The 22,211-nt window shown below is 41.0% G+C and overlaps 1 protein-coding gene and 1 pseudogene across 1 annotated transcript; both read left to right on the top strand.

Moving 5' to 3' along the window:
- Nucleotides 1-2,555: 2,555 nt before the first annotated feature.
- LOC133424553 (uncharacterized) lies at nt 2,556-5,054 on the top strand (annotated as a pseudogene).
- Nucleotides 5,055-7,747: 2,693 nt separating this feature from the next.
- LOC133424445 (zinc finger protein 665-like) lies at nt 7,748-16,912 on the top strand. The gene is made up of 2 exons (XM_061715066.1): nt 7,748-7,788; nt 15,325-16,912. The coding sequence occupies exons 1-2, from the start codon at nt 7,786-7,788 to the stop codon at nt 16,852-16,854; spliced, it is 1,533 nt and encodes a 510-aa protein (XP_061571050.1). The 5' UTR covers nt 7,748-7,785; the 3' UTR covers nt 16,855-16,912.
- Nucleotides 16,913-22,211: the final 5,299 nt, after the last annotated feature.

Below are 22,211 nucleotides of genomic sequence, written 5' to 3'. Positions count from 1 at the left end.
ATGTCAATGTCAATGTCAATTTTATTTATATAGCACATTTAAAAACAACCGAGGTCGACCAAAGTGCTGTACAGTAAACATTAAAATGAAACAATACCAAAAGAAAATACAGTACAAAGTGAAGAAACAATGAAATCACTAACGTACTAGGATGATCAATAAAATAGTAATAAAAGATAGACAGCAAAGAACGGACACACAAAGTACACAATCACTTCTCACAGATGTAGGCCACTATTTACCGTACACCAAAAGCCAATGAAAAGAAATACGTTTTCAAAGATGACTTAAGATAAGATAGAGAGAGATAAACTCAACTCATTCATAAGAAAACTGAACACCACTATTATAATATATAAGGCTTATAACAATATAACAATACCTCCGGGCTGCATGCAGGAACTGTTCAAGCCAAGAGAGGGCAAACACGACCTAAGGGGAACAGCAATGTTTAACACAACAACAGGAAGAACAAATGCAAAGGGTAGATGTATATCCGTATCAGGAGTAAAACTGTGGAACCCTTACACCCCCATGTATTCCAGGGTACCAGCACCACCGTTACACCCCCATGTATTCCAGGGTACCAGTACCACCGTTACACCCCCATGTGTTCTAGGGTACCAGCACCACCGTTACAGCCCCATGGAAGAGTAGGAGAAAGAGGAAGAGGACAAGTAAGAGGAGGAGGAGGAAGAGGAAAAGGAGGAAGAGGAAGAGGAGGAAGAGGAAGAGGAGGAGGAGAAGGAGACATATATGTTTAAATATATATGTATATGTTTATATGTGTATATATATGTAAATAATTACACAATATATATATATATATATATATATATATATATATATATATATATATATATATATATATATATATATATATATAATTATTAATACCGTTATGCTGCATGTGTGTGTTGTGTGTACTGCTGCTGCACAAAGCGAATTTCCCCACTGATAAATAAAGGACTATTTAATCTAATATAATCTCTCTCTCTCTCTCTCTCTCTCTCTCTCTCTATATATATATATATATATATATATATATATATATATATATATAATTATAATGTAATAATATTGAAATATTATTTCAAACAAAAAACATGAGTTTTCTTTAATATTATGAGGTTTTACTCCAACCTGGACCGCGGTGGCTGCAGTACCAGCTCCCCGCCAGCAGGAGGCTGCAGTACCAGCTCCCCGTATATGTTATATGTTATTTTGCTACTTGAACATTTAAAATATGTTTTGTTGATGAGAAAATATGTTTCTCTATTATTCTTATTTTTGTGAGGGGGATATATATTGTTTTTCGGCACTACCTTGTTCTCTATAGCTGATATAACATGAATTACTCCTATGTGGGATCAATAAAGTTCTTTGCCTTCTGAGAAAATGAAATGTTTCCCAAGTATATTAGTGCGTGTGTGAATGAATAAACGAGCCGTAAAACGTAAATTTCTTTGTAGAAAGGCGATTTATGAAAATAAGGAAAAAAGACTAAAAAAAAATTAAAATAGAGGAAAAAAGAGAAAAAAAAGGAGAAAAAAGAGGAAAAAAGAGGAAAAAAGAGAGAAAAAGAGGAAAAAAGTGCATGTTTGAATGAATAAATGAGACGTAAAACGTACATTTCTTTGTAGAAAGGCGCTTTATGAAAATAAGTCCATTCACTTGTATTAGTTTACAGCGCAGTCTTGCCACATCCAATATGGCGGCGACGTTGACGTATCGCAGGAGGCGGCTGCGCATGCGCGGTTCTCGGTCTGCCGGAGCAGCAGCAGCAGAACAACGGTGTAAACTGAGGAGAAAAACATCTACATATCTTGTCTGTGGAGATTCATTTATCCAGGTAGAAAGTTCTTCTAAAAAGGGTTTTATTTTTAAAAACACTGGACTTAAAACATACTTAAAAACACAAGACGTTTCGGTGTTCATCCAAACACCTTCATCAGTTGTTTGGTCCACAGGAAGTAGCTCTGGCAGTTATAGACTCAAAGGAGTCACATGACTAAGGTCACATGACTGCTCAATGAGTGAGCCAGAGAAGATGGTGTCCCAGGAGCCTAAACAGATGCCCCTCCCCCCACCTGTGAGGTGGAGCAAGTTGGTTGGTCTGTTAAGCGCCGGGGTAATGTCTTCAAAACAGCATTGTAAGACGAGGACAAATGATGTCTCAGTCCCCCCCCCTCTATTTAAAGAGGGCCGCTTTAAAGAGCGGCCCTCTTTAAATAGAGGGGGGGGACAATGCTGTTTTGAAGACATTACCCTGGCGCTTAACAGACCAACCAACTTGCTCCACCTCACAGGTGGGGGGAGGGGCATCTGTTTAGGCTCCTGGGACACCATCTTCTCTGGCTCACTCATTGAGCAGTCATGTGACCTTAGTCATGTGACTCCTTTGAGTCTATAACTGCCAGAGCTACTTCCTGTGGACCAAACAACTGATGAAGGTGTTTGGATGAACACCGAAACGTCTTGTGTTTTTAAGTATGTTTTAAGTCCAGTGTTTTTAAAAATAAAACCCTTTTTAGAAGAACTTTCTACCTGGATAAATGAATCTCCACAGACATATTACTGAGCATTTTGGCAAGGACAGCCTGAAGGTGCTACGGGAGTATGAGAAAACAGCAAGAAAAGTGGCAGAGTACAGGAACCATGTGCGCTTCCACCTAAGATGTCGGCTTCATGGGATCACACCAAAAAGCTTGCGCCTCAGATCATCCCTCAAAGGCCACAAAACAAAAGGTATTTTACAGAGAGCACAAAAACAGCTACTAAATGAAAGGATACGACAGGTCCATTTCACTCTTGATGTCTTGAAGCAAGAAGACAAACGGTTACATGAAATGTTGGCTACCAAATTACCAGAGGACATTTTACACAAAGTGACTGATTTTGTGCATCAAGCACAGTTGGCCCAACACACCAAGAGCAAGGAAAGACAAATTAAGAAGTTTGACTCTTTGTGCTCACACACTCAGGGCTTTGGACGGAATACTCCATGTGAAGAAAAATTTGATGGGAGTGAGATGTCTGACAAATGGGTGAAAAACCTGTCTGATAGAGAGCTCACAAAGCCAGAGATGGAGGTTTTGGCCAGAGGTCTGAACTTTGCAGTAACACCGGACCAAATCCCAGTGGTAGACATGATCACAGCAACCGAGTCAGCTATCCGGAACAATAACATCCCTGAGGATGTGGCTGAACAGCTTCGTGCTCAGGTTTCCATGTCTCTTCTGAACGCAAAACCCCCACCATCCAATCTCACCCAACAAGAAAAAAGGGCCCTGACATCTCTAAGTAAGGATAACAACATCGCTATCTTGCCAGCAGATAAGGGGAGATGTACAGTGGTGCTGGATACAGACGACTATCATTCCAGGGTAACCAGCCTGTTGAGAGACCATAACACATATGAACTTCTGAAGAGAGACCCCACCAGCAAATTCAAGAAACAGGTAATCAATTGCCTACAGTCTTTAGAAAAACAAGGAGTTGTAGACCGCAAGCTATACTATCGTTTGTACCCAGGAGAAACCACACCTTGTCTTTATGGTTTACCGAAAATACACAAGGACAACTACCCCCTCAGACCAATTGTCAGCAGCATTAACTCAGTTACATACAACATTGCAAAATACCTGGCCACTGTATTAGCTCCATTAGTTGGTAACACGCCACACCACATACAGAATTCTAAGGATTTTGTGGACAAAATCAGTGGACTCTCTATGCAGAAAGATGAAACCATGGTGTCATACGATGTGACATCCCTGTTCACATGCGTACCAACAGCATTGGCAGTCGAGACAGTGCGGGAACGACTGAGCCATGACCACACACTAAGGGACAGAACACAACTCAACCTGACCAGGTGAGCACCCTGTTGGAGCTATGTTTGAGTACCACCTATTTCAAATATAAAGAGGTCTTCTATAGACAGAAGCATGGCTGTGCTATGGGCTCCCCTGTGTCTCCCATTGTGGCCAACCTATATATGGAGGAAGTGGAGAGGAAGGCACTGGAGACTTACAGTGGAGCTCGTCCCACTCACTGGTTCAGGTACGTGGACGACACATGGGTGAAGATGAAGACCAATGAAATCGGCCCCTTCACTGACCACATCAACTCTGTGGATAATTACATCAAATTCACAAAAGAGGAGATGAGGGAAAATCAACTTCCCTTCTTAGACTGTGGTATAAGCCTGGGAGGAGAAGGAGAGCTTCAAGTGGAGGTTTATCGAAAACCCACGCACACCGACCAGTACCTGATGTTTGACTCTCACCATCCTCTGGAGCACAAACTGGGAGTGATCCGCACCCTACAACATCGGGCAAAGACCGTGCCCACCAACCCAGAGGCAAGGGACAAAGAACAGAAACATATAAAGCAAGCGTTAAAACAGTGCCACTATCCTGAGTGGGCCTTCACCAAAACACAAAAGAACCAGCAGAAAGATCCAAAACCAAAACTCCAAAACCCAGAAGAAGTCATGTTGTCTTTCCATATGTGGCTGGACTGTCTGAGAAGTTCCGAAGGGTTTTCTCCAAGCACAACATCCCTGTGTACTTTAAACCTAAAAACACCTTGAGACAGCGGTTGGTCCACCCTAAGGATCAGATTCCCAAACATCAAAAGAGCAACCTGGTGTATGCAGTGAAATGCACAGAGGAGTGCAAAGAGCTCTACATTGGGGAGACGAAACAGCCGCTCAGCAAACGCATGTCGCAACACAGGAGGGGGAATTCTTCGGGACAAGACTCTGCAGTCTACACCCACCTACAAAAAGAAAAACACAGTTTTAGGGATCAGGACGTCCACGTCCTGGACAGAGAGGATGGATGGTTTGAGAGGGGCGTAAGGGAGGCCATCTATGTGAAAGTGGAGCGGCCCTCTTTAAATAGAGGGGGGGGACTGAGACATCATTTGTCCTCGTCTTACAATGCTGTTTTGAAGACATTACCCCGGCGCTTAACAGACCAACCAACTTGCTCCACCTCACAGGTGGGGGGAGGGGCATCTGTTTAGGCTCCTGGGACACCATCTTCTCTGGCTCACTCATTGAGCAGTCATGTGACCTTAGTCATGTGACTCCTTTGAGTCTATAACTGCCAGAGCTACTTCCTGTGGACCAAACAACTGATGAAGGTGTTTGGATGAACACCGAAACGTCTTGTGTTTTTAAGTATGTTTTAAGTCCAGTGTTTTTAAAAATAAAACCCTTTTTAGAAGGATCTACATATCTTCTTATTTTTCGTCTTCTAGCGAATCCAAACCGAGATAAACCCGCAGTTCGTGGGTTTAGGACGTGTTTAAACCCGCAGTTCGTGGGTTTAGGACGTGTTTAAACCCGCAGTTCGTGGGTTTAGGACGTGTTTAAACCCGCAGTTCGTGGGTTTAGGACGTGTTTTCTCGCGGCTGACGGGACCGTTGACGCGGCATGGACGACAGCAAGGTGGGGAGCTAACGGCTAACGGCTAATTCACCTTTTTTCTCCACTATATTCACGGAGTTCGGGAGCGGAGTGGCCTAGTGGTTGGGGCTTCGGGCTCATGATCCGAAGGTCGCGGGTTCGAACCCCTCGATCCCAAGGATGCTCAAAAAAAGGTCATTAATAAATATCATTCTATACAGTATTTATACAAGCAATAATACAATAGTACATACACATGTCTATGTGTATTATCCCTTTGTTTTATATTTATTAATCATTTTGTATTTATAGGAGCTTTTGAATTGTAATAACGTGCTCCACATTTTCATTTCTGTATTTAAGCTGTTCCACAGATTAACTCCTAGGGGCCCAGTCACACAGCAAAACTACTATAAATTACACACATACATATAATAAATATAATAACCTTATTACCTAAAAACACACAATAAAACCCTGAGATCCTCAGATTTCCTAGATACAAAGATATTCTTGTAAAAATAATACATCAGGTATTGGTACATAAACATTCACAGATAGTTTTAGAGTTCTTTTGTATTTGTTTATTTCTAACATGTATAAAAAACAAGAAAACTAATCCAGGTTCATTCCACCACATAAAGAAAAAACAACATCAAAACACATATTTCAAGTTACATGTTGGAAAAGAAGTGGGAGGAAGTATAAACTTATTTAATCCCACCCCCTTTCACAACTAAACATAAATTATATGTCTGTATTTATTTTTATACTATACACTAATTTGTATATATAATTTTTACAAAAATAACCTGTTTAATACCAGATGTAAGCTCTATCATAAATATAATAACTATGATATAAATATAATATAACTATGATATAAATATAATATAACTATGATATAAATATAATCCGTATATCTAAGTATATAAACAGACAAAGACAACATGACAGAATAGCAGAACACAAACAGCTGCTGATCTTTAAACACAGTCTTCACTTTTATACCTCAAATAAACCATTTCTTTATATTTCTTCTTAAATTGTTTTATGTTTGTACATTCTTTTAACTCCAAATTCAAACCATTCCACGGTTTAATTCCACAAACTGATACACATAAACTTCTTTTTGTTGTACGCATGAATAAAGATTTGAAGTTTAAATGATAACCCCCTTCCCTCCCAATGAATAATTTCTGAATGTTTATCCGGTAGTGAATGATTTTTTGCTTTAAACATTACTGGTGCAGATTGAAATGCCACTAGATCCATGAGTTTTAGTACTTTAGACTGTAAGAATAGTGAGTTAGTGTGATCTCCATATCCAGCCTTATGATTGTATCGTATTTCTCTCTTTTGAAGTACGAGTAATGAGTGGAACCTGGTTTTATAGTTAATGCCCCAAATTTCTGCACAGTAAGTGAAATATGGAAGAACTAGTGACCAGTAAAGAATGTGGACGGCCCTGTGATCCAAAACCTGTTTTGCTCTGTTAAGTACTGCAATGCTCTTTGAAACTTTGTTTTGTACATGCTTAATATGAGATTTCCAGCTAATTTCATCCATTATTACTCCAAGAAATCTGATTTAGTTTACTCTTTCAATATCACTGCCATCCAATTTAACTTTTATATGCATATTTATTAGGGCTGGGCAAGTTAACGCGTTATTATCTCGTTAACTCATTCATTTATTAACGCCAACATTTATTTTATCGCGCATTAACGCATGTTGCTCACATGCTTTTGTTTTGAAAAGTCTTTTGCCGGCTGTTGCAGAACCGGAAGAGAGTTGGCGGAAAAAACATGTGGAAAAGCTAAAACAGACATGGAGAGCGGTAAAATTACGGTTACATGGATATTTTAATTTTAAAGTTCTCCCAGACGGAGGATTCGACCCTGTAAAGGAAATTTCAACAGTGATTTTGTGCTTCACACTTTCTAACAGGGACATTTGGTGCTGAATATAGACGGTAAAGCTGCTCCCCGTTAAAAGTTTCTGCTGTTTCCTCAGAAATTGCCTGTTTTAATGTCATGATTGTGGATCAGGATTTTGTTGGTAGACTTTTTTTTTTTTCATAAAAAAACATGATGACATTAATGCCCTGGCAGTGGCAATAAGCTATATTTTATTTGACATTTTTACACTAAATATGTGTTACTGACAAGTGCTGATGTTTGCTGAGATGTTTGCACAACAAATGTTATGGCACTTTCGTTCATACTTTTATAAATAAAAGTGAACTTTACACAACTTTTGAATTGATGAATTGATTTTGCATACAGATGCCGGAGGGGAAGGTGAAGAATCCCGGGAAACGCAGCAGGAAACCGGTCAAGATCGACCTGCGGGAGGAGCTGGACATGGTGAGCAGGGCTGGGGATCCATTCAAATGGAAACAATCCATTCAATTCTTTAGATTCAGAATCAATTATCAAGATTTGATTCCAATATTGATTTGGGTTTGTGTTATTAAAACAGTTTTTTCAGCTGTTGCATGAATGATATGACTGTAGTTCTGCAACATATTAATACTAGTATTATATTGAGATTCAACAGCAAGTATTGCAGCTAATGATGCTGTAAGGACCAATCAGCTCCCAGAATGCTGATAGAACTGAAACAGAAACATCGTGGGGCAGAATTACCAAACACATCCAGGGAGGAAACAGAGACGGAGGAAATCACTTTTAGTTTTTCCAACATTCCGTTTTTATTTTTTCTTTTGTTTTCACTTTTGTGTTTTTTCAGTTTTTAATTTTTGAGAATTTGGTTTTTAGTATTTTATGCAAACGAACCCTAATACAGTATATAAAGTAATGAAAAATAAACAATTTATGCAATTATAACTGAAAACTTTAATGTTTCATCCCTTTTAAACATATTTAAAGGCAAGAACGTGTTTTTTTTTGTTTTTGCCCATGGTCTTTTGGGCAAAAACAAAAAAAAATCCAAAAGTTAATTGTATGAAATAAATAACTGAGAAATAAACAACTCAAATATTCCTTTCAATATCCATTTAAAGTGCAAAAAAAGAAAGAAATTGCAACAGCTCAACAGGACCACTAGGGTCCAGATCCAGACCTGCAGGTCCTCTACGGGACCACTAGGGTCCAGATCCAGACCTGCAGGTCCTCTACGGACCACTAGGGTCCAGATCCAGACCTGCAGGTCCTCTACAGACCACTAGGGTCCAGATCCAGACCTGCAGGTCCTCTACGGACAACTAGGGTCCAGATCCAGACCTGCAGGTCCTCTACAGTCCACTAGAGTCCAGATCCAGACCTGCAGGTCCTCTACAGACCACTAGGGTCCAGATCCAGACCTGCAGGTCCTCTACAGACCACTAGGGTCCAGATCCAGACCTGCAGGTCCTCTACAGACCACTAGGGTCCAGATCCAGACCTGCAGGTCCTCTACAGACCACTAGGGTCCAGATCCAGACCTGCAGGTCCTCTACAGACCACTAGGGTCCAGATTGTCCGACCCTTCTTCAACTTCTTTCAGCCCGACCAGTCTCACGTTAGCTCTTGGGCTGCGGTCCTCCATCTGGGAGATTTTCGTGGTGAGTTCCCCCACTTGTCGCTGGAGATCGTTGGCTTGATGTCTATTGGCTCTCACTTTAGCTTGTAGCGTGTCAAACTTAGCTGTGTTACTCTGAATGGATTTATGTGACGACTCAAAGCTCTTGGCCAGCTCACTCACAGTAGCCTTGGTGTCTTGTATTTGCTGCGTCAGTTCTGCTAGCTGTGGGGTGAGGATGTCGTTGACCGCTTCTTTCACTGCAGACTGAATAAACTCGCTGAGTTTCTGCTGCTGCGCTAGCCTAGCAGAGCTAACAGCATTAGCTATGGCGTCGTCCAGATCCTCTCTCGGCATCGTAACCATTGGTTTTTTTTCAACGGTGACATGCTGTTTCGTTCTCGTTTACTCCCAGGCTTCCCTTGAGACATTATGCTGTGATGACTTTAGTCATCACAGCATAAGCTTTAGTTTAGTCGGTTAAAAAAATGAGGATTTGAGAGGTTGTTGAAGGCTAGCTGTTGAGCTACACGTGCATCGCAGTCAGGCGCCACCCGGAAGTCACGTCACCGTAATGTTATACATATTTTAAACTTAACGTTAGTTTAATAAGTCATGTTAGCATTCATGCTAGCAAACGTTACCTTCCCAGTTAATGTTTAACCCATTTGACCAGCCAATGAGTTGGCTTAAGACACTTTTACAGCGTATTGAGAAGTACAAAGCCCCTTTGATGACATTTGAAAAAAAATAAAATAATGTGTGGCCACGCATTATTAACTCGTGGCCATGAGTTAATATCTCGTGGCCACGCATTGTGTTAATATCTTGTGGCCATGCATTATTTAAAAAAAAATTAAATAATGCGTGGCCACGCATCAATAATTTGTTGGCCACGAGATATTAATTCGTGGCCACGCATTATTTTATTTTTTTCAAATGTCACCAGAGTGGCTCCGTAGAGAATAATAATAATACTGTCATTTAGCATACGCATTTATCCAAAGCGACTTACATTTGAGAGAACAAACACACGGGGAGCAATTAGGGTTAAGGCCTTGCTCAGGGGCCCAAGGTGGTTCATCTTGGTTGTCGTTCTGGGGCTTGAACCTGACCTTGAATTTGCGGATAGAACTACACATTTTTAGCTCATCAAAGAGACTATTCCACAAGTTTACCCCTTTAACAGAAACACATCTACTTCTAAAGTTTGTCCTTACCTTTATTTTTACAAGTTCCCCTGAGTTCATACCGACTTTCTCTGGGTGAAAACATTTCCTGAATGCAGTACTACTCAACTAGATCTACAAATTTTAAGGTATTTAGTTTAATGAAGAGTGGGTTCGTTGGGTCGCAGTATTTTGAATTATTTACAATTCTTATGGCTCCCTTTTGTAATTTAATTATTGGATCAATGTTTGTTATGTAAGTATTTCCCCATACCTCCACACAGTAAGTAATATATGAAACAATGAGTGAACAGTACAGTATGTAAGTGGATTTCTGATTTAAAAGTTATTTTGTCTTGTATAGGATTGGAATGGTTTTTGACAATTTAGATTTAATATTGTTTATATGTGTTTTCCAATCAAGTTTATCATCAATTATCACGCCCAAGAATTTATTTTCACATACTCGTTCAATTTCGACATCATTGATTTTGAGCTTAACTTCACAATTTACTTTTCGGTTACCAAAGATTATAAATTTAGTTTTACTTAAATTCAGTGATAATTTATTGATATCAAACCAACTTTTAAGAACTTTCAACTCTTTTTCCACTGCACTCAAAAGCTGTTCCAAATGTTTACCAGAGCAATATATACTGGTATCGTCGGCAAACAACACAAATTTTAACAGTTTCGACACATTACAAATATCATTAATATACAAAATAAACAGTATGGGACCCAGCACAGATCCTTGTGGAACACCATATGTAACTTTTAATAAATTAGAATTTTCATTGTTCAGATGTATATATTGGAATCTGTCTTCCAGGTAGTTTTGTAGCCATGTATAGGCTATACCTCTGATACCATATCCCTCCATTTTTTTCATCAAAAGCCTGTGGTTAATGGTATCAAAGGCTTTTTTTAAATCAATGAAAACTCCTACTGTAAATTCTTTATCAACTGCAGTTGAAATTTCTTCTACCAGTTCAGTCACTGCCATTGAGGTGGACCTATTAGACCTAAAACCATACTGATGGTCATTCAGTATATTGTGTTTATTAGAAATGTATCAAGCCTTTGTATGAACAATTTTTCTAAAATCTTTGAGAATTGTGAGAGCAGGGAGATTGGTCTATAGTTGGAAAACTGATGCCTGTCTCCACTTTTAAAAATGGGAATGACACTTACTCTTAAGCTATACAAAAGTATTTGGGCTGTCCCCAACGCAGGATTTAGCTGGTCGACTCAAGTCGGGGAGTTTAATGCGACGAATCGACGGCTCGTTTTTTAAGTACCCCCCGTATCAATTTGGCTTTTTTCCAAAGTGCTGTTTAAACCTACAGTGCATGCAACAGTAATATGAACATTGTTTTAAGCATTTCTTACTCATGTTTTAACCTGCTGCTTTCTTTCACCGCATAACACACTTCACATGTAGCTCCTGCTGATGCTGCACATGCGCAGTTTGCGCACCTCCACCAGGTTATTTCTCACAGTATTAGCCTAAAGGGACTTAAGGCTGATTTATGGTCCCGCGTTACAACAATGCAGAGGCTACGGCGTAGGGTACGCGGCAGTACGCACCATACTGCGTGCGTCGCTGCGTACCCTACGCCGTAGGCTCTGCGTCGATTTAACGCAGAACCATAATTCAGGCTTCACTCACTGCCGCAACGTGTTGCCTCCAGTCAGTTCGATGAGAAGCACACCGCAAAACACAGCATTGCATATTCAGCACCGCACAGAGGCTCCCAAATGGAAATGATTATTGATTTCTGAATGAATGGATAGATACGTCGCTTATTTTTTGCATATTATTTTTTTTTCTTTTCTGGCCTGGCGGGGGCTCTCATTGGCCTGGCGCCCTGCCAAGCCTGTACAATTGTAGGAAACACTGTATTATCATTATTATTACAACTCACTCGCCATTGCATCTTCTTTTATTCATTAGTGTAACTAATGAAGTGTATGAAAATACACTCTCACGTGTCGCAGGTGGTGCTAATTGAACGCTTGAAGAGAAGACTGGATTACCGGTAGAACGTTTTGGGCTAAACGATGCAACGCGGTTAGGTTTTCTTTTTAATACGAACTGATTAAACTGATTCAATTTTTTAGTGGGTAGCCTGAGTAATAAGGACGTACCGTTTTTATGGTGACAAAAGAATCATCTGGTGAGCTCTGCTTGTTGATCCGAGTTCCGACACATTCACTGCGCTGAGCGCGCACACACACACACGCACACACACACACACGCACGCACACAGACACACCGCATGTCGGGGCCGCGGAGTTTCTCTATGAAGTCGGCGGTGATCAGAGTAATTTGTGGTGCAAGCAGAGCGAATCACAACTTTAATGAGTGCGGTTCAGTTTGACATTATTGTCAGTCTATGAGAAAAACATTTAATTTTATTAAAATCGAAAAATAATATTTATAGGCTATAAAAATAAGCGTCATTAAAGTAGCCGGCTGGACCTAATCGAGTAGTCGGCTATATGGCCGGCAGCCAGCGCTTGTGGAAAGCCCTTTATTTGATTTATGCAATGGTGAAAAAATTGGCAAAATCAATGTAAAAACTGCGAAAACCATGTCCGGTATTGCACGGTATTCGGCCAAGTGTTTATTATTATTTTCGGTTTCGGTATCGGCCACAAAGTTTCATTTCGGTGCATCACTAATATAAATCCAAAGTTTTTGTTTAAAGACTTTAAAGTTTGGTATGCAAGACTAACAATTTTCCAAGTGTTTGCCCACAGCCCTGTGTTGAACATTGTAAGGGCTAACATCAACCCTGGGGCCAAACTGAGTTCTAACATCAACTGTAAGACCACATTGTCTTACAGTTGACCACATGGCCTGAAACAAAGAAACCTAGACAATGACCCCAAAGCCCAGCAGGCTTTGCAGTGTGTGGCTTTTGGTATGAGATGGGAAAGTGACGCGTGGATAGTGCGTTGGACAGAGACCCATTAAACATCATGGGCCCCCTTTGCTGACATGAAGCAGACCCGCTGGTTAATAAATAGCTGCAGCTCCCCGCATCTTGCTCTCTCTTGACCTGGCTCTCCATCTGCTGTTCTTAAGTTCTGCAAGTACTACACCTCATCTCCGACCGGTGCGACTAGCATCAGCCGAGGAGCCATCCATCCAGCTGCACTGGTGAAAACCCACTGGTTACCAAGAACCAGTGAACGCATCCTTCATCCAGTTCGATGGTCTAGAGCAGCAACATTAAGACCGTGTTGTTTTGCAAAACTCAGTTCGATGTGTTTTAGCTGGGTTTTCTGTCCAGACTTTGCCTCAACTCTGTCTGGACAACAAGCCTCCAACTTCTGACTTCCAACCTTTTTCAACTTTTAAGTGTTTCTCAACCCCTATGTACACCTAGACTGTGCAACACGTGCACTGTTGTACCTGTGGGTAGCTCCAAAGACTATGCCACAGCATCTCAATGGGATTCAGGTCGGGACTTTGACTAGGCCACTCCAAGGTCTTCATTTAGTTTTTCTTAAGCCATTCAGAGGTGGACTTGCTGGTGTGTTTTGGATCATTGTCCTGCTGCAGAACCCACGTGGTTTCAGCTTGAGCTCACGAACAGATGGCCAGACATTCTCCTTCAGGATTTTTTGGTAGACAGCAGAATTCATGGTTCCATTTACCACAGCAAGTCTTCCAGGTCCTGAAGCAGCAAAACAGTCCCAGACCATCACACTACCACCACCATGTTTTACTGTTGGTATGATGTTCCTTTTCTGAAATGACGTGTCCTATTTAAGTGATTTCTTGATTGAGAACAGGTGTGGCAGTAATCAGGCCTTGGTGTGGCTGGAGAAATTGAACTCAGCTTTCCAAAGATGTGATAAACCACAGATAATTTATGTTTTAAAAGGGGGGGTCAATCACTCTTTCACAAAGGGCTATGTAGGTTTGGATTTTTTTCCCCTTAATAATAAAAACCTTTATTTAAAAACTGCATTTTGTGTTTACTTGTGTTATCGTTGTCTAATATTTAAATTTGTTTGAGGATCTGAAACATTTAAGTGTGACTAACATGCAAAGAAATAAGAAAAACACTTTTTCACACTGTGTGTGTGTGTGTGTGTGTGTGTGTGTGTGTGTGTGTGTGTGGGGGGGGGGGGGGGGGGGACAGTTCATGTTCAATATTATGTTCAATATAAATAGTTCATGAATGGGTTTTGAGTGTTTTTCAGCAGCTCTCAAATTTTACACTTATTACGTAGACGTATAAGAAGTCTCATCTGAAGGTGTCGTACTGTTAAAGGAGCTGTATGTAAGAGCAATAATAAAACGAATCATAAAATGACCCCGATATGTCAACACACATTTAAAAATCATGTTAATTTCAAATACTTTTGTCACTGACAACAGCACTCAAGCCAGGATATTCCAGTTTAAAAAGAGGAGTTGCAGCCCTCAACTGATGTTTATGTTGTCATTTTTTGTTTTGGCCTGAAGCTCCACCCTCCACCTATCTCCCAATCACCAAGTCAGTATTGTTTCTGAAGCTCCACCCTCCACCTATCTCCCAATCACCAAGTCCTTATTGTTTCTGAAGCTCCACCCTCCACCTATCTCCCAATCACCAAGTCAGTATTGTTTCTGAAGCTCCACCCTCCACCTATCTTCCAATCACCAAGTCAGTATTGTTTCTGAAGCTCCACCCTCCACCTATCTCCCAATCACCAAGTCCGTATTGTTTCTGAAGCTCCACCCTCCACCTATCTCCCAATCACCAAGTCAGTATTGTTTCTGAAGCTCCACCCTCCACCTATCTTCCAATCACCAAGTCAGTATTGTTTCTGAAGCTCCACCTTCCACCTATCTCCCAATCACAAAGTCAGTATTGTTTCGGCATCCGGGTTGCCAGCTTGGCTCTAATTATGGCAGCCTACGTTCCTGCTGCATTCTGCAGCCTACCTGGCAACCTCTGGTCGGGGGGAGGAGGGGGAGGGTACACGCCGCTCAACAATATTTTGAAAGTGACTGCAGTACCAGTTTTGGACATTTCTTACAGACGGCTCCTTTAAGTACTAGTTGTAGCTAAATATGTTTAACATTAGTCCTCAGAAGATAAACTTAATTGTCTCACATGAAAAAACATGACAGGCAGCATTTGAATGAAACTGAAAAGGCTTTTGATAATGCAGCCAAGATAATGTAAGTCATCTTCTCTGTTACAGAATCATAAAGGAAGACCCAAAAGACACTGGTGTGATGATTGCAAGCAAGTGTTCACCACTTCATCAAACCTGAAGATTCATAAGAAAACTCACACTGGTGATAAACCGTACAGCTGTGATCAGTGTGGAGCAGTTTTTGCCCAAAAAGGTAACTTAAAGCAACACCAACGTATTCACACTGGAGACAAGCCTCACAAATGTGATCAGTGCGGAGCGGCTTTTGCCCAGCAAGGTGCTTTAAGGATTCACCAACGTATTCACACTGGAGAAAAGCCTTACAGATGTGATCAGTGTGGAGCGGCTTTTGCCCATCAAGGTGCTTTAAGGACTCACCAACGTATTCACACTGGAGAAAAGCCTTACAGATGTGATCAGTGTGGAGCGGCTTTTGCCCAACAAGATAATTTGACGACTCACCAACGTATTCACACTGGAAACAAACCATACAGATGTGATCAGTGTGGAGCGGCTTTTGTCCGACAAGGTCATCTAAAGCGACACCAACGTATTCACACTGGAGAAAAGCCTTACAAATGTGATCAGTGTGGAGCGGCCTTTGTCCAGCAAAGTGCTTTAAGGAGGCACCAACGTATTCACACTGGAGAAAAGCCTTACAGATGTGATCAGTGTGGAGCGGCTTTTGCCCAACAAGATACTTTGACGACTCACCAACGTATTCACACTGGAAACAAACCATACAGATGTGATCAGTGTGAAGCGGATTTTGCTCAGCAAAGTGCTTTAACGAGTCACCAACGTATTCACACTGGAGAAAAGCCTTACAGATGTGATCAGTGTGGAGCGGCTTTTGCCCATCAAGGTGATCTTAGGAAACACCAACGTATTCACACTGGAGAAAAACCTTACAGATGTGATCAGTGTGGAGTGGCTTTTGCCCGGCAAGATAGTTTGAAGATTCACCAACGTATTCACACTGGAGAAAAACCTTACAGATGTGATCAGTGTGGAGCGGCTTTTGCCCATCAAGGTGATCTTAGGAAACACCAACGTATTCACACTGGAGAAAAACCTTACAGTTGTGATCAGTGTGGAGCGGCTTTTGCCCATCAAGGTGCTTTAAGGAGGCACCAACGTATTCACACTGGAGAAAAGCCTTACAGATGTGATCAGTGTGGAGCAGCTTTTGCCCAGCAAGGTCATTTGACGACTCACCAATGTACTCACACTGGAAACAAGCCTTACAGATGTAATCAGTGTGGAGCTGCTTTTGCCTGGCAAGGTCATTTGATGACTCACCAACGTATTCACACTGGAAACAAGCCTTACAGATGTGAACAGTGTGGAGCGGCTTTTGCCCAGCAAGGTCATTTGACGATTCACCAACGTAGTCACACTGGAGAAAAGCCCTACAGATGTGATCAGTGTGGAGTGGCTTTTGCCCGGCAAGATAGTTTGAAGATTCACCAACGTAGTCACACTGGAGAAAAGCCTTACAGATGTGATCAGTGTGGAGCGGCTTTTAGCCAATCAAGTCATCTAAGGAGTCACCAACGTATTCACACTGGATAAAAAGTGTACATTTGTGATCAGTGCTGATATCATTTATTTTGAGAGTTCAGTTAAAATGCACCAGTTTAGTTAATTTAGTTTGAAAGAAATAATTCTCACATACGCACTGACACACACCCACATATAGATGATCTGAAGTTTGTGTTTAATGTTTAGTTAGTATTTGTTTATGTGTAGTTTAGGCATCGGAATTCATCCCAAGTTTTGTTTAGCTTTCTTTTAAGACTTTTGTAAATAAATTCTGATTGATTTGAATGAGAGAAGTTGTTTGTGTTCATTTTATAGATATTTGTCACAGCTGATGGTTGCAAAGTTCTGTGCTCCTTCCTTCACTGTTATTCTGTAACGCCCCCCCTGGCAACAGGCTGACACGTAGGGAATAACGTCTACTTTGAGATTGATTTTGCTGTTTAGTTATTATTTCCTGATAAGTCAGGTCGTGCCCCGTTTTAATGGATTCATTTTGATAAGTCATCGTCTTTATTGGTTATTAATAACTATCGTAAGACAATTATTAATTACTTTCTAATAACTGAACCAGCACTCCCTTTGTGGCGCAACACCAGCCCTGGTCCTCGGTGTCCACTGTCTTTGACATTGATTGTAGATGTTATGGATAACCCATGAAGGGAGGCCAACACATGAGAGATGGTCTCTTATAGCGCTTTTCCACTAGTAGGGGGAAGGTGGCTCAGTTGGTAGAGCGTTTGCCCATGAACCTGAAGGTCAGTGGTTCGAACCCTAGTTCTGCCTGTGTCCACCAAAGTGTCCTTGGGCAAGACACTGAATCCCCCGGTTGCTCCCGGTTGTCAGGCCAGCGCCGTTGTGTATGGCAGCTCCGCCGACAACCGGTGTGTGTGTGGGTGAATGTTTGCAGTGTAAAGCGCTTTGGGGCTGTAGGAGTACAGCTGGAAAGCGCTATATAAGTGTAAGCCATTTACCATTTAGTACCTACTCAGCCCGCCTCCACTCGCTACGCCCTCGTCTTGCACTTTTCCACTAAGGGCCGAGGCAGGTGGAGGCGTGCCGAATAGATACTTTTTCTGTACCTATTCTGCCGAGGTTCTAAGTGTGCTGAGTCGGCCCTGTCTTCACAATACACGGTCGGGGATTGGTCGGGGGGGCGGGGCTGTCAGACGTTTGAATCAGGAAGCAGGAATCAGTGCGAGACTCGCGGCTTGTGGCAATTTTATTCAACAGGCAATGTTAGCGCAAACGTCTGTTTCGTGATCCAACTCTGGGGTGCAGATGTTCATAAACCTGGTGGCTGAGGAGAGAATAAAAAGGGATGTAGATGGACGATAAGGAACGATCTACCAGGAGCTCTGTCACTTCTCAGCCGCTCGCGGCTCCCAGCTGATTTCTCATCAGCACCGACACAAACAAACAAAAAAAAGAGTTGCCAATTGACGTCACGGGCGTCATAGGCAGCCGGCTGCCATTCATTTTCTATGAAAACGCGCGTCGAGATGCAGCGGGAGCAGCGGAGGCGTCGGGAGCAGCCGAAGCAGGGCGTCAATTTGAAGTTGAAAAGAAGGAAATTTATGCAAATGAGCAGCGGCGACGCCGAAGCAGCGTCCAATCACAGACTGGGATTCCCGAAGCAAGAAGCCTCAATGCAGATTGTACTTTCGTGTACACACAAATGTACACTCATTCACATGCACACATGAGCATAGCTGTGCACTAACACACTTATTTTATCAGGAATTAATGTATTTCATCCAGCAAACGGACATTTTTGCTGATTTGACAGCCGTTTTTACCTGAACTACTCACGTGAAACAGGTATCTGATGATTGAGGAGCTGGATGGTCCCAACGATTTTATTTGCTACATCGATCCAACGCAAAATAATTAAAAACCGTGCTTATTAATCACAAAACACAGGTCAAACATCATGACCAAATCCGCTCCGACCCGGTGTGTCAGTATCAGCGCAGACAGACTGCAGCTTCGCCTGAATTATGGTTCTGTGTTAAATGGACGGCGTAGGGTTGCGGTACGGTGCGCGTCGCCGCGAACCCTACTCCGTAGGGTCTGCGTTGGTGTGACGCGGAACCATAAATCAGCCTTCACCGGGAGCAAGGGCTCGCTGGCGGTGGATGTTGATCCGCGGACCAAACGTGTTAAGGATCATCAAACTCACTCTTATCTATGCGGAAATAACGCTAAAATATAAAGAAGGCGTCCCAAAGTGTGATTTATGGTGAAATAGGAAACTACTGTTCCCTCCACTTCTGCAGCGCAGCTTTAGCCCCGCCCACTGTAAGCCCCGTCCACTGCAGTGTGAACGCAGGGTAAGTCACAGCAGCTTCGCTCCAACCCGTCCACTTCTCACCTGGGTGTTTAAAAACAAACAAGGACGAGGCATGCTGAGTAGGTACTAGTGGAAAAGCGCCATCACTGGTTCCTGTCAGCACTTGCTCAACTCTGAGTATGTTAACCTTGATGAAGAAAATAAAAAGCCTTCATCAATGGAGCCCTGATACTACAATTCACCATGGCAACCGGTGACAACAAAAGATCCACTGACTTCACGCCACTGGAGTTAGAAGTTTTAATACATGCGTATGGCGAGTATGAGAGCACATTTCGGAAAAAAAAGCAACGCAGCAGCAAAGGAGAGACAATTGGCGTGGGAGAAAGTTGCTGCCCGAGTCAATGCGTACGTTTGAATGCAGTATTCATTCAACATTTAAGCACACTGTCTTATGATATTACAGATGAAAACAGTGGTGGAATGGTATTGAATCATGAGTCATTTAGATGCAACCCCACAGGCGCACTTGGCAGCAGTTGAAAATGAAATACAAAAACATAATTCAGACAGGTAAGGCATAATTTGGTTGGGCCTATGATTGTACCTCACTTCAGTTTTAATCATATTTGATATATTCAGTGGCCATTTCAATGTATAGTGGCTTTATCCCGATTAACAGTTGAGTTCTGCTCAGCCAACAGAAAGAAGGCAGAGGCCCGCAAAATATTGTATTATTAAATATTGAAATAATTATTATTAATATAATGAATTATTTATATAATGAATTATTTATATAATTAATATTAAAATAATTCCCAATATGTTCTACGTCGCCAATGTTGTGTAGGAAACTGCCTTTGGCAAAAAAGCAAAGCGCAACAAGAATTTGCTCTGAACTGAGAGCACGTCCGCGTTTTGTAATGTTGGATACATATGGCTGGAGAATGTCGTTCAGATAAATAATAGTGTGACGAAAAACGGTAACGTTCTGTAAGGTACTCATCAGGGAATTAAAGTATATCTAATCTTGGTCTAAACATCCTCTCCTGACGTAACGCATTGCGAATTAATTCGGCTTCGATGTCAATGTGATTCCGGAGGAAAGGACACCCCATGTCGGATAATAATTATATATATATATATATATATATATATATATATATATACATATATATATATATATATATATACATACATATATATATAAATAGCTGCTTCAGGCTCAGCAGGAGGGAGGACACAGAGAGAAACTCAGGGTTTATTGAAGAAAATAATCACATATTATTTATTATTATTGAAGAAAACCTGCTAGCGAGCAGGTTAGGTTCACAGGGTCAGTTGCCATAGTAACTGACTCAGAGTTTGAGTTACATCGCTTTCTGGAACTGAAAACTCCAGGTTACCCTCATCTCAGGGGTAACAAACAAAACCCGCTTTCTGGAATACCCCTCTGGATGGAAAATGAATGTTTAGATACACGATGATCCGACTGAAACAAGGACATGGTCACATGACATCTAAAGGAAGTCCACATAAATATTAGAGTGAGACACTTGTTAAGTCCAGTTTATTGATACTGAATAAATGAAGCTGGTAAAACAGAATCAACTGTTGATGAGACAGTGAGACAAAATTAAGACTTGAATCAACCTAAAATGCAATCAACAGTCCCAGATATAAAAGATGAGATTCCTCCATCAGAGTACAAATGAAAGGTAGAGCAGAGAAAGAAGAAGACAAGTGATCAACAAGTCCTGCATCGAGCTATCGCCCAATATCATCGATAAATGTAGACCTTAAAATAATCAGCAAAGCTCTTACCGAACGTCTGAAGAGTCACCCCTTACTAATACTCGTAGATTACTTAATATTATAGATTATTCGAATATCAATAAACTGGAAACTACTATTATATGTTTAGATGCTGAAAAAGCATTTGATCGGGTAAATTGCAAGTTTCTATTGGCAACTTTACATAAATTTGTATTTGGCGAATCTTTTATTGACTGGATAAAAATATTATATAGCTCGCCCAAGGCACGTGTAAGGACAAATGATCAAATCTCTTCAAGCTTTAACTTGGAAAAGATGCACTCGACAAGGTTGCCCTCTCTCTCCCTCACTATTTGCAATATTTATTGAACCTTTAGCAGCAGCTATTAGACAAAATCAAAATATTAAAAGGTATACAATGCAAAACATTAGAGCACAAAATAAGTCTTTATGCGGATGACGTACTCCTCTTCCTCCAGAACTCACGATCTTCACTATCACAGACAATTGCACTTATAGAGGGATTTTCATAATGACTATTCTATTAATTGTTCTAAATCCACTGTTTTGTGTGTTAACTGCAATTTTAGGAATATAGCCAATACTAAATTACAAACAGGGAACATTAGATATTTAGGCATAAACATCTCCCCTAGGCTGTCAGAGTTAATAAAATTAAATTATGTTCAGCTTTTAAAGAAAATAGAAGATGATCTTTACAGATGGAACTCTCTTCCCATTTCACTCATGGGAAGAATTGCCACCGTTAAGATGATGGTTTTACCAAAAGTGAATAATTTTTTCTCAATGATACCATCAGATAGTCAATGGCTGGACTCTGGCTGGGCAAGTATTTTGCAATGAGCTAGAAATTTCAGAGTTACCATTTATTAGTCAAAGCATTAAACATCATAAATGTTTCAAAAGTATTACTATTAGCACAACTCTGACAGTCTGGTGGGAATTTCTCAAAGTAGCTAAAATTTCACTTTTTCCATGTGACCGTACACCCATATGGAACAACCCAGACATCCTAAAAAATGATAAAAAGATGGTAAACTTTCTTCAATGGAGAGATCAAGGAATACGGTATCTACAGCATGTAATTATAGGAGGGCAGTTTGTACCTTTCAATACACTTATTGTTCAATATGGAATTAGCAGTAATACATTTTTAGAATACCAACAACTTAAGGCCATAATAAATAAAACATATAAAATTAACCAATTAGACTTACAACTTCCCGCCAGGATAATAGATTTATTGAACCTAAACACTTTAAAGTTGTTATCAAAACTTTCCAGGTTAGTGTCTAAATTA

This window comes from Cololabis saira, chromosome 23, assembly GCF_033807715.1.
Source record: "Cololabis saira isolate AMF1-May2022 chromosome 23, fColSai1.1, whole genome shotgun sequence".
Classification (NCBI taxonomy): domain Eukaryota; kingdom Metazoa; phylum Chordata; class Actinopteri; order Beloniformes; family Belonidae; genus Cololabis; species Cololabis saira.
The sequence above is the reverse complement of the archived record's forward strand: the minus strand, read 5'-3'. Positions and strand labels throughout refer to the sequence as shown.